The sequence below is a fragment of the Oryctolagus cuniculus genome, chromosome 1 (assembly GCF_051225735.1).
Source record: "Oryctolagus cuniculus isolate XC-2025 breed Fujian yellow rabbit chromosome 1, ASM5122573v1, whole genome shotgun sequence".
Lineage (NCBI taxonomy): Eukaryota > Metazoa > Chordata > Mammalia > Lagomorpha > Leporidae > Oryctolagus > Oryctolagus cuniculus.
The window spans coordinates 45,755,031-45,767,063 of record NC_142867.1 but is presented as its reverse complement, the minus strand read 5'-3'; the positions used below and the strand labels follow the sequence as shown (position 1 = coordinate 45,767,063).

At 43.2% G+C, this 12,033-nt stretch overlaps 1 protein-coding gene across 1 annotated transcript in view; it reads left to right on the top strand.

Moving 5' to 3' along the window:
• The window catches only part of SLC6A5 (solute carrier family 6 member 5), a 61,965-nt gene extending 55,658 nt beyond the window's left edge, over positions 1 to 6,307 (top strand). Inside the window, exon 16 of the mRNA XM_017345563.4 lies at positions 1,481 to 6,307. Within this exon, the coding sequence (XP_017201052.3) occupies positions 1,481 to 1,636 (156 nt within the window). The 3' untranslated portion in view covers positions 1,637 to 6,307. The remainder of the gene's footprint in view (positions 1 to 1,480) is intronic.
• The last annotated feature ends 5,726 nt before the right edge of the window (positions 6,308 to 12,033 follow it).

Here is a 12,033-nt window from a genome sequence, read left to right as displayed (position 1 = left end):
TGGTCAGCCCCAGCCTCTGTCTTTAAGGTGCAGGGGAATGACATGTTGGATGAAAAAAGAGCTACGCAGGGTTTGGATCAGGGACAATATGCCATTTTATCTGGGACCTTTTCTTTAAATATAGGTTTTTAAGCTCCAAGCTTTTTGCATTGACCCACAATCTTGGGGAAGTAGGACCCTCATGTAGCTTAACTATCTTCCAGGTGATGCTGACGTACACACAAGTTTGAGAAGCAGTGGTCTAGAAGATAAAGAAATGCCTGCTGAGACAGAGGACAGGAGTACAGCTGTGTAGGCTTTGCTGTTGGGTAGCCAGGCGAAGGAGAGGAGAAGCAGGGTGGGGGTGAGGCCCACGAGTAGGTGCACAGCACAAAGGTGCACTTGGAGGGGAGGTAGCTTTGTTTTTGCTGGATTAAGGATGCAATGGAGTTGGTAAGGGGAGGTAACACAGTGTTCTTTCACTGAAACCATTCTCCAGGTTTCACTCTCAGGAAGTTCTGTTCATTGTCCACTTGAAGTGAACTAACTGAGGCCCTAATCACCCCCAGGGATGCTTCAGTCCCAACCTAGGAAAACCTCCCCACCAACTGACCCAGAAATCTCCTTCCCTCTGAACAGAACCTGTGATAACCTCAGCTACTGTAATCCTAGGCTGAGACTCCCTAAGCTGATGAGTTGGCTGTAGAAATTTATTATAGTTGATTTGAGACACAAGGGTGGCACACTGATGATTAAGGGGAGATTAAACTAACAGCTATAAGAAGCCGCTTCACTTTCATAGGTAATAAACATGTAATTGTTCCCTCTTATACAGTCAGAAATATGTTTTTTTCCTTTTTCTAGAAAACATTCCGATGAAATTATATTTTCCATAAGAATTTCAGTTGAAGGGCAGAGGCATCCCCATTATTTTTAGCTCTCCTGCAAGAACCCACACTGCTGAACCAAGTCAGAAGCATATATTTTTGTCAACAGATAATTAAAGTCTTTGCTTACATTTGGCCATGTATCTTTGGGGTTGAGAGTTTCTTTTCTGGTCATTTATATACATTTGAGAAATATGCTAAACAAAAATCCAATTATTTTGATGTAGCGACCCACTGTTGAGACTACAGAACAAGTAATTGAGCACATGTCTCTTATGCCTTGCACTTGGCAGTGGATACAGAAGCTTGTGGATTCTCTTCATTTGGAGGGGGAAACTGTGTAATTAAAATCTGGGCCCTTTATCCTCTATTAATTTTGTGCAAGGCAAACATGGAGCAATTGTAATATTGCTTGCAGGGTGAGGTAAATAATTTCAAGTGAACCAAACTGCATCTCTTCTTTAATCTGTCTGGCCTACTTAATTAATGGGGGCTGATCATCCTAATTGCCTTTCTTGGTAGGGGGCCTCTTAGCTCAAGGGGTGGGTGGGTGGTCTGCACAGGAGGGAGGTGCACTGCTGCTGTGACCATGTGTGTCTTTGGCTTCTTTGCAGAGGCTGAAGTTGGTGTGTTCACCACAGCCGGACTGGGGCCCATTCTTAGCTCAACACCGTGGGGAGCGTTACAAGAACATGATCGACCCTTTGGGAACGTCTTCTCTGGGACTCAAACTGCCAGTGAAAGATTTGGAACTAGGCACCCAGTGCTAGTCCGACGGTGTGGGATAGCGCAGACTCCATCCTGGTTTTCTTTTCTGCCTTCCCCTAACATCCCATTTTTCTTCGTTCTCTCTACATCTCAGTTCACATCCATGCATGACAGTGGTTACCTAGGAAAGTAGGACCTAGTGTTGCATGCTACAGTGAAGAGCTAGACAGATCACTTGGAGTGCAGTCTGCTTGTGTCCATGGTGGCATTTCTGATAGGGCTGGTCTCCTAGGCATGTGCTTCACCCTACAGGAACAGATCAACTAGAAGAGCCCTGAGAGGCACATGTAGTTTGACCAACAGAGAAGCATCCACTGTGTGTTGTCTTGTCTTTGGGGGGTGCTAGGAAGGCACACATAGAATGACAGAACTATAAGACTATTCCTTTGGAACCAACAGCATTGTAGAACTGAGCAGAATAAAGTAGGGATTTTTGCTCAGACACTAAAAGTTCAGGACAGGGTATGTTTAGTGGGCTAGCAAAAGTCAGAAAATGTTTTGGATGTAAGACAAGGCTGGCAGATCCAGCAACCACTTAATGGTTGAATTCATATTCCCAGTCACAACTGGGACCTGTTTCCTTCATTTGGACCGACTGCCTCAAGTGTACCATGAATTCAGATGCTTTACTCTCTGCACACTGCAAGTCTGTGAGAACTGAGGGTTCTCTCCCATCAGTTGTCTTTTTGTTGTTGTTGAATAGCCACATTTGTGAGTCCTTTTGGTTATTTTCTTCTGTGTAAGAAGCCATCTTATAATTTGTGCCTGATTTTGTATGTTCAGAGTAGAACTCCATTCAAGTTTCTACATGTCATTGAACACAGTGGTTCAATGTCATGGCCTTGTGTTTCTTCTCCTCTTAATGTCTTTCTATAAACTGTAGACCTATCTTCCAACCTCTGGGAAAACAAGGCTAACCCTGGTTCTGTGTATATATTTTATATGTAGGACACAAACTCTTAAAAGACAGAGGTAACTTCTCAATTTTTACTCTTAACTTTTTCATTCACAGTAAATGCCAATTGTGGTTATAGAGAAATCAAAGAATTGCAGAGCGTAGGAGAAAACAACCGCAATATTCACTGCTCTGGCAGTACATTTTAGGTCACTGTGTTTACAGAGATTTCTGATAAATACAGCTTAGGTAAGTAGAGTAGTGAGTGAGCCAATTAAGACTATAGCCTTTAAGACTACATTTAGCCAATTCAATTTTAAGAGTTCCCTATTCACAGTCCTCACTGTAACTGCAGCCTAATGAGAGTAAATCCTATGTCTGCAGAGAGTGGCAAAGCTGTAACCTTTATTATCTTCCTGTAGCCTGAACATGCATATATGAAATTTTAAAAATGTGATATATGTTCATGTAGTGTTTACTAGTAGTGGTGTTTTCTGTCCTTATAAATATCTTATGAATCACTGTAGAGATGGTGACTTTAGAATAGAGTAGTCTGGATTTCTTTTTACTTACAGTAATACTATCCAAGCCTAAAAGTGTTTCCTGTAGGGGAAACCATTTCAATCATTTTCTTATCCATTTGTCTTCATATTACAGGGTCTCAGGCAAAGTTTTAAGTTCAAATATCCTATATTGATGTGACATTTTCATCCTGTTCAACAGCTATGAAACCCAACAAAAGGCTTTAATGTAACATTTTTACAAAATGACTTCATTTGTAAGAAAAGCATTGACTCATTTTACTGAGCTCTTCCTTTTCTAGACTAAACATCATCGCCACTTGCCAACACCGATGTGAGCTTCCAGTCTTCAAGAGTAGCCTGTCGAAGCTTTTAGGAAGGGAAGCAAAGATGGATTTTGAATGTCAGGTTGTCACATCTGTTGTCTGTACTTTGTGTTTGTTCTCCTTCTTTCCCTGTTTCCAAATCTAGAACTTTCTAGAATCTATCTCACCAATCCAGTGTTTGCTGTCACAACCTGTCGGCCATTTACACTGATTTCTGCAAGAAAGCCATGCTGATGAGAAATCCCCATTACTGTAGCAGATGTCACAGAGTGGTAGCAAAAGTGAACCTCTAGATTGGGTATCAGGTGGAGTGAGAGAGGTGGGGAGGAATAAGTAAGGCTTAAAAATTATTGGCAGCCTTTTCAATTTGAAGGTTGAAGAAATGAGCTTAAATCTATTAGCAATCTCTCATGGGACTGATAAATTTGTGTCACAATGAATGGTTTTTGGCTTTTCTCTTACCTCTTGGCTAAAACTCAAGTCTGATGCTGGATGCCAATCAAATTTCTGCTAATCATTGCTGTACTGATGAAAAGAAGCGGGGGAATCCCCATGGACATTGTCAGGTTTGTTTTGTACACAGTGAAAGTTAACTTACTGGTGAGAATGGAGACCCCCTCTCAGACTCGTCCGTTTCATATGTGGGGACAGCCACATGTGTGTTAATTAGGTTTTATCTAAGTAAGGCAGGCTCAGGAGCTGCTCCCTGAGCAATGGGATATTTTTTTCATTTTCTCAAGAATTTCTAAATTTTCTATAACATTTTCTTGAAGTGTCATGCTCAGGTGAAAGGTTCTGAGCTGCCCTGGAAACAGTTACCTTGAAAATTTCGTTTTGTCCACTTCTATAGCCAAGTTTAACTTTGTGGCTTTCCATGGCATGGGTGTGTTCAGTATCTCAGCTATTTCTAGTCATCATCTATCTCCTGTGCACAGCTCTGTTGGGCTTGACCAGGACGCTGAGAGCTGAGATGTATTCAACCAGATGGATTGCTTCCATGCAATTAAAATGCACAGTCAGTGGGGAGGAAAAATGCATGAATAAAAATCAAACAAGTAGTATTGTCATAAACTGCCACCCAAGTTTCCCTTCATACCAAGAAACAAAAACAAAAACAAAAACAACGTGTTGCTTAGGAAAGACTTCCATTGGTTTTCTGTGCTGAATGGTGGGACATTTTCCACTAGCGAGATTATTTCATGATACCAACAAATGCTGGAAACCCATTCAGAGAAAAAAAAAGCCATATGTGAAAAAACAGTAACCCCGTAATATCCTTAAAGGTGAAAAAAAGTGTATATTTCTTAACGACTGTTGTGGCTTCTTATGCAAATGTTTGTCTTGTGTATCAGTACATTTTGATCTCTTTTGGGCTGTGTTTGTTGTATACCAATGTGTCCAGTTCTGGCTCTTTGTAGTAGCTACTGTTTCTTTTCCCTTTGTATTTATGTACTGCATGAAATCTGTGGTCAATGCAAAATCTCAACGACCGACCTCTGTGTCTTTGAAATTTCCAATGTGTGTTTACTGTGTAAGAAATGTAATTGACTTATATTTCAGCAGCACTTTAAAAAGAATGGAATACCATGACCTTTAAATGGATGAGACTTGGGTTGTCTTTATGCTAACATTGCACTGGAGTTTTTTTCCTTTAAGGTTTTGTTCTTATCTACCTGTACTGCAGAGGTTCCTGTGCTCCATCTGTCACCGTGATTTTCCCATGCCTTAAATTAAGACTTTTCTTTCTTCTTTGTTCTCTTGTCAATTGGTTGTGGTCCTCTTCCCAGAGGCCAGCACAATAACTGTTGCTCCACATGTGTGATGGCAAGATTGTACCACTGCTCTTGGCCCTGGACTTGGGTTTCCTGCCTGCTTCTTTGAGACTGGTGACTCATGTTGGGACATGCTTCGTGGTGAGTTGTCTTGCAGCAACAAAAGACAGAGGCCAACAAGTGAGCACTTCCTCTATGTCACTGTGGAGACTCCACGCAGACCACTTCAATGCAGGGAGCAAAGGCGGGTGACTTAGTCTTGATACTCGTTTCCCTGGGAAGTAGCCCTAAAATTTGTGAAAGGGAAGCTTCCAATGTTTCGTAGATTTTGCTTCAGTTTTCCAGAAAGATCGCTTCTGAGCAGGCTGCAGCTGAAGAGAAAGGTCTTTCAGGTTGGATATTTATCACCTCTGAGAAGGAAGCAGTGGTTTGATTTGCTTGCCATGGGTTAAATACATCTTCAGGTAACCATTTGCCTTACAGGTGTATTTATTGTTAGGATGATACTTAGTAATTGTCTAAGAACTGCTTTGTGTGTCATTTGTTGGTCTTTTTTTGCACTTTACTATGGACCTATCAAGGAATAGGTTAATTCTTAAATTGTATACTTGGCTGATGTCCTAAATGCAGGCATCTTACGTGGGCACTGTTGCCCATGAATAAAGATGTGCTCCCTAATCAGGCCCTTATATTTTTTCATTAATTGTACATGAAGAATATATATTATGTTATAAATAATACCCGTATATATATCTTATAGAGTACATATTATATCCTGTGCATTATTCATTTAAGAAGTCATTATTCTTGAGGCCCTACCTCAAATTTTGTATTTATGTGTATAAATGCAATTTATTGTATTATATATTTGCCTATTATATACTGATATAAATTAGAATTTATCCTAATAATGTCTGAGTTCACAAAACCCTAAATAAATGTCAGTGTTTAAAATATAATGATTACAGTATTGTGTCTGCTACAAATCCATTACCCACCATCTTTCTTTCTTAACAATGGCCTTCAGGTATGCCCAGGATTGATCTATTTTATTGTGAGGAACTTGGAACAGCTATGGAAAATTGCCCTCCTGGGAAAATGAGATATTGTGCTGCTGTGGAAACAAATATCAATTAAATTGTTATATTCTTAAATATCAGAACGCACTATTGTTTGATGAATTATTTACTATCCCCCGTAGTGGGGAGGGAGAAAGAGACCAGGGGCAGGGAAGAAGAGGGAGAGAGAGAGCAAGAGGAAGAGAGTGCGCATGAATGCGGAGGTCTGAAGTCTGAACAGACAGACTGAGCAAGTTAATTCCTTGTGTGTGTTTTCATGATTATTTCTCGGATTTTGATCTTCTTCAGTTAGGCAGACTTTTGTGTATCTTCTGTAGTGTGCAAGGCCCCAGGCTAAAACAATCCTGATATCAAGAAACTCAGAGCCCAGTAGGAAGACCACCCAGATTAAACAAACAAATGAGTAAATGTCACTCCTGTCTACTTTTCAGTGGCTGGAATCCTGTGCTGTCTGCCCAGAGATGGGGTGCGGAGGTCTTGTGTCACCATCTCTCCTGTCTGGTCAGGTCAACTCAGAAACTTGACTCTGTTCTCCTCAGATGAAGGCATGACACACTCATGCTCTGCCTCCATCACCAGCTTCAGTGCTAGGAGGCTGATGTGGATCACTGTCGGTGGAAAACAAATCCCTTCACAAGCTGATGCCAAAAGCCGCATGCCAAGAGGGTGGTCCAGATCTAGCATGGGAAAGATAGATGGTAGAGAGGTTTACACACACACTCAGGATTGATCATAATACTGCATTTTTAAAAATAAAGATTGACTTATTTATTTGAAAGCTAGAGTTACAGAGAGAGAAAGGGGGAGACTGAGTTCTTCCATCTGCTGGTTCACTCCTCAGATGACCGCAACAGCCAGGGTTGGGCAAGGCCAAAGTCAGGAGCCAGGAGCTTCATCAAGATCTTCCACATGGTTATTGGGGTCCAAATACTTGGGCCGTCTTCTGTGGCTTTTCTCAGGCCATTAGCAGGGAGCTGGATCAGAAGTGGAGTAGCTGAGATTTGAATGAGCACCCATATGGGAAGCTGGACTAGCAGCTGGTAGCTTTTCCCGCTATGCCACAATGCTGGCTCCATAAATCTACATTTCAGTGTGTACATAGAGCAGCAAATACCAAACTCAGTTTAAGGTCTTATCTTGCCAGTAATTGTTGTCTTGTAAGGATAATAAGAGGGCTCTGTGGGATCAGAGTTTGGTGTGGGTCATCACCCTCTAGTTCATTCCTGATATTCACTTGCTCCTTGTGTCTTGTAACTCTTTATTTTGAAAATTCTCACACATGCCTAAGTTGGAGAGAATAGAATGGTGAACTGTTCACATCACTCAGTTTCAACAATTAACAACTTATATCCAAGTTTATTTCATTTATCCCTCTCTCAACCTTGAAATATTATATTAAAGATAGTTGTTAAAGGGTCAGCACTGTGGTGTAGTGGGTGAAGCCACCACTTGCAGTGCTGGCATCCCGTATGGGCACTGGTTTGAGTCCTGGCTGCTCCACTTCCGATACAGCTCTCTGCTATGGCCTGGGATAGCAGTGGAAGATGACCCAAGTCCTTGGGCCCCTGCACCTGTGTGGGAGACCCGGAGGAAACTCCTGACTCCTGGCTTCAGATAGGCACAGTTCCAGCTATTGCAGCTATCTGGGGAGTGAACTAGCGAATGGAAGACCTCTCTCTTTCTTTGCCTCTGCCTCTATGTAACTCTGGCTTTCAAATAAATAAATGAATTTAAGAAAAGGTTGTTGGAACTGGCGCTATGGTGTAGCATTGTTAAGCTATGGCCCGCAGCGCTGCCATCCCACACGGGCTCCCTGCTAATGGCCTGGGAAAAGCAGCTGAAGATGGCCCAAATCCCTGGGCCCTGCCACCCATGTGGGAGACTCAGAAGAAGGTCCTGGCTCCTGGCTTTGACCTGGTCCAGCTTGGGTTATCGTGGGCATTTGGGGAGTTAATCAGTGAATGGAAAATTCTCTCTCTCTCTCTCTCTCACTTTACCTATCAAATAAATAAATAAATCTTTTAAAAGTTCTATAAAAATGTTGTTATTTAAGAGAGAGAGAAGGGGCTGGTGCTGTAGCATAGTGGGTAAAGCTGCCGCCTGCAATGCCAGCATCCCATATGGACGCTGGTTCAATCCCCTGCTGCTCCACTTTCGATCCAGCTCTCTGCTATGGCTTGGGAAAGCAGTAGATGATGGCCCAAGTCCTTGGATCCCTGCACCTGTGTGGGAGACCTAGAAGCTCCTGGCTCCTGGCTCCAGATTGACACAGCTCCTGGCGTTGCAGCCATCTGGGGAGTGAACTAGTGGATGGAAGACCTCTCTCTCTGCCTCTGCCTCTCTGTAACTCTGAGTTTCAAGTAAACAAATAAATCTTTTAAAAAAAAGTAAAGAGAGAGAAAGAGAGAAGTCTATTTGCTGGTTCACTATGCAGATGCCTGCAACAGAGCAGCCAGTGCTAGGTTAAGTGGAAGTCAGGAGCTGGGAACTCAATCTAGGGCCCCAATGTAGGTGAAAGGGACCAAAGCACTTGATCTATCACCTGTTACATTCTAGGTGTTCAATAGCAGGAAGCTGGGATCAGGAGCAGAGCCGGGACTCGAACCCAGGCACTTTGCTGTGGGATGCAGGTGTCCCAAGTGGTATGTTAACCAGAGTGTTTCAATGCATATTCCAGATATCATGGGATTTCAGCTGGAAATGCTCTGTTGTATTTTAATAACATTTAAACATAGTCTTTCCCTAAAGAAGGTAAGAACAAATGTGGGAAGCTTAGAGTTCATTCATCCAGAGCAGGTCCAATCTACTTTGGGCTGGTGGAAAGAAGCAGTGCAGGAACCGGTCTGGCCGGAACTCAGGTGGTGCGCATGCTGAGAACTGTCCTGGATTGCTCCGTCTGATCTTTCATCTTCTCTGCATTTGCTTGGCAGTTGTCCTCCCCTTGGGCTTTGCTGCTATTTTCTTACCCAACTCACCTCCTGCTCCCTTGGGTTGTTCTCTGCCTTTGTTCATGTTTCTTGCCCCCTTTCTCTAGGTGTTTCTGCTGCAGCCAGAGACTCAGAGTCTCACGTTGCACAGAACTCCAAGGTCACTTCTTGTATATCTGAGACACAGATTCTTCCATGCCCGCCTGCTTTGTGGTAATTGGATTTACAAAGCCATGCAAGTGGGACGAACAGTTGCTGTCCAGTTCATGGTGGGGTCCTTCACAAGAGAAAATACCTCTCAGGCCTTTACCATGGTTCAACCTAACAGAAGCTGGATTTACTTCTATGATCAACTCATTCTACTATGTGAAGCAGAGACAGTGTGTGCTTTGGGCCCTTGCTTTCTTTTTGTAATTTATGGGAATTTTGAGATTCCAAGTCATTTAAACCATCTCTGTCCCATTTTTGAGGATACCTCCTCCTATGGACACATACAGGAGTAGAAAAGGCACAAATTTTCATCATTCATTGATTCATAGTCTCATTTATTTATATTCACTCTGTACTCAATATCTTAATTATTTCTAATATCTAACAATTTATTGGCACATAGTAGATACTACACATACATTTTAAAAATTGAATAGACAAATATTGAGTATTGGCCTTATACAAGGAACAGAGATCAGGGTTATAATGTACAAGAAAATATGAATAAGACTAGGCCTCTCCCTCCAGGTTACACCCTATGGATTGGAATTTAACACACACACACACACACACACACACACACACATTGCCACAGTACATTATGGGAACTATCAAGTGCCACAAAAGCATTTAGGACAGGACCATATTGAGGGGGAGAATAGGAGGAAATTTTCTGACTAGAGGGATTCTGACTGGTTCTTCAAGAAGCAGGGGGGCCGGCGCTGTGGCATAGCCAGTGGGGCCGCCACCTGCTGTGTCAGCATTCCATATATGCGCCAATTCAGGTCATGGCTGCTCCACTTCTGATCCAGCTCTCTGGTATGGCCTGGGAAAGCAGTAGAAGTTGGCCCAATTCCTTGGGCCCCTGCACCCACGTGGGAGATTCAGAAGAAGCTCGTGGCTCCTGGCTTTGTTGGCCCAGCTCCAACCGTTGCAGTCATCTGGGGAGTGAATCAGTGGATGGAGGACCTCTCTCTCTCTCTTTCTCTAAGTCTCTGCCTATGTGTAGCTGCCTTTCAAATAAATAAATAAATTTTTAAAACAAGAAGTGGGGTACTGGTGTGTGGGGAGAGTTTGACCATCAGAAGGGTGGCTGCATGATCTTTCTAGGTGGGTGCAAACAAGTAAGTGACAGTGTGATTGTAAGACGACCACTTAAAGAATAAATGGTGGACAGATTTGGGAAGTGCAGCATGTGCTGATAGAAAGCAAGAACTGAGGCAGAAAATGTCATTTAGGGCTCGAGTGTCCAAGACGGTTGCCAGCAGGCCATTGGGAGCATGGGAGGCCGCTGAGGAGCGGGCTGGCATTTCCTGAAAGAGGCCGCTGTGATGCCAGAGACAAAGCACTGTCTGGGGTTTGAGTATCAGCTGTTTCCCTTATTAATGCAATCTCAGTTTTCTCATTTGTAAAATTGGAATCATTATAGTCATCTCACAAAGCTGCTATGAGATTGAATTAAAATTTGTAGATGCAATTGTTTTCTAAATAGCAACACCTTCCATAAATGTGGGATATTTACCCTGAGAGTCTGATTTGTGTATTTGGAAAATTAACTCAATTGCAGCATCACGATGGATCAGAGTAGGGAGAGATGTGAGGCAAGAACAGTGGTGTGATAGTGTACGAAATCAGCTCTCAGAAACCAAGACACCAGGTCACACAACAAAGGGTCTTGTGACATGGGATCATCTCTGATTCCTGTGCCTGGCACCATCGGGGGTTCAACTTTAAACTGAAGCAGTCAGTATGGAGATGATACTAATCTGTAGGCACAGATTTGGCTGTGAGGCAGGAGCACTGTCCTGAAGACAGTGCTCTGCCAGGTATTGTCATGCCAGTTGCTAGGTCACGGCAGTCTGGGAGTGCAGGAGAGGTGCTGGGGCACTTGCAGTCTTGGAAATGGGCTTAGAACAACCTAGATATTTTTATCTCTTATCTTGGCTCCTCCTCTTTTTTGGTCAGGAAACAAGCTGAGGAATTCTGGGATTCTTTGTGAAGGATATTTATTTTCATGAATTGCCTCCAGATGCCTGCCATTTCCGTTTCCTGTGGCACTCACCGCTGGTGTTCTGGAGGGGTGCACAGAGAGAGGTTCCTAAGGTTGCATGAATTTGATCTGTGTTGACTTTGAGATAGACCATATTTTTTTTTTAAAGATTTATTTGTTTATTTGAAAGGCAGAGTTTCAGAGAGGCAGAGGCAGAGAGAGAGACACACACACATACAAAGAGAGGCCTTCCATCCACTGGTTCACTCCCCAGATGGCCACAAGGGCTGGAGCTGTGCCAGTTGAAAACCAGGACCCAGGAGCTTCCTCCAGGTCTCCATGTGGGTGCAGGGGCCCAAGGACTTGGGCCGTCTTCTACTGCTTTCCCAGGCCATAGCAGAGAGCTGGATCGGAAATGGAGCTGCCAGGACTCAAACAGTGCCCAGATGGGATGCTGGCACCGCAGGTGGTGGTTTTACCCCCTATGCCACAGAACTGGCCCCTGAGGTATACCATATTTTAAAATACCATCCTGCCCTGCCTGCTCAAAAGTAGAGCACACTGGGAAGCATAGCCATGACAGTCTCCATGTGCACCCCTCTATTTTCTTGCCTTTTGGTGAGTTCTTCTTAATTCTATAACCATGGTCTTGAAGTGAGGGTAAGAATTATGGTGGAAC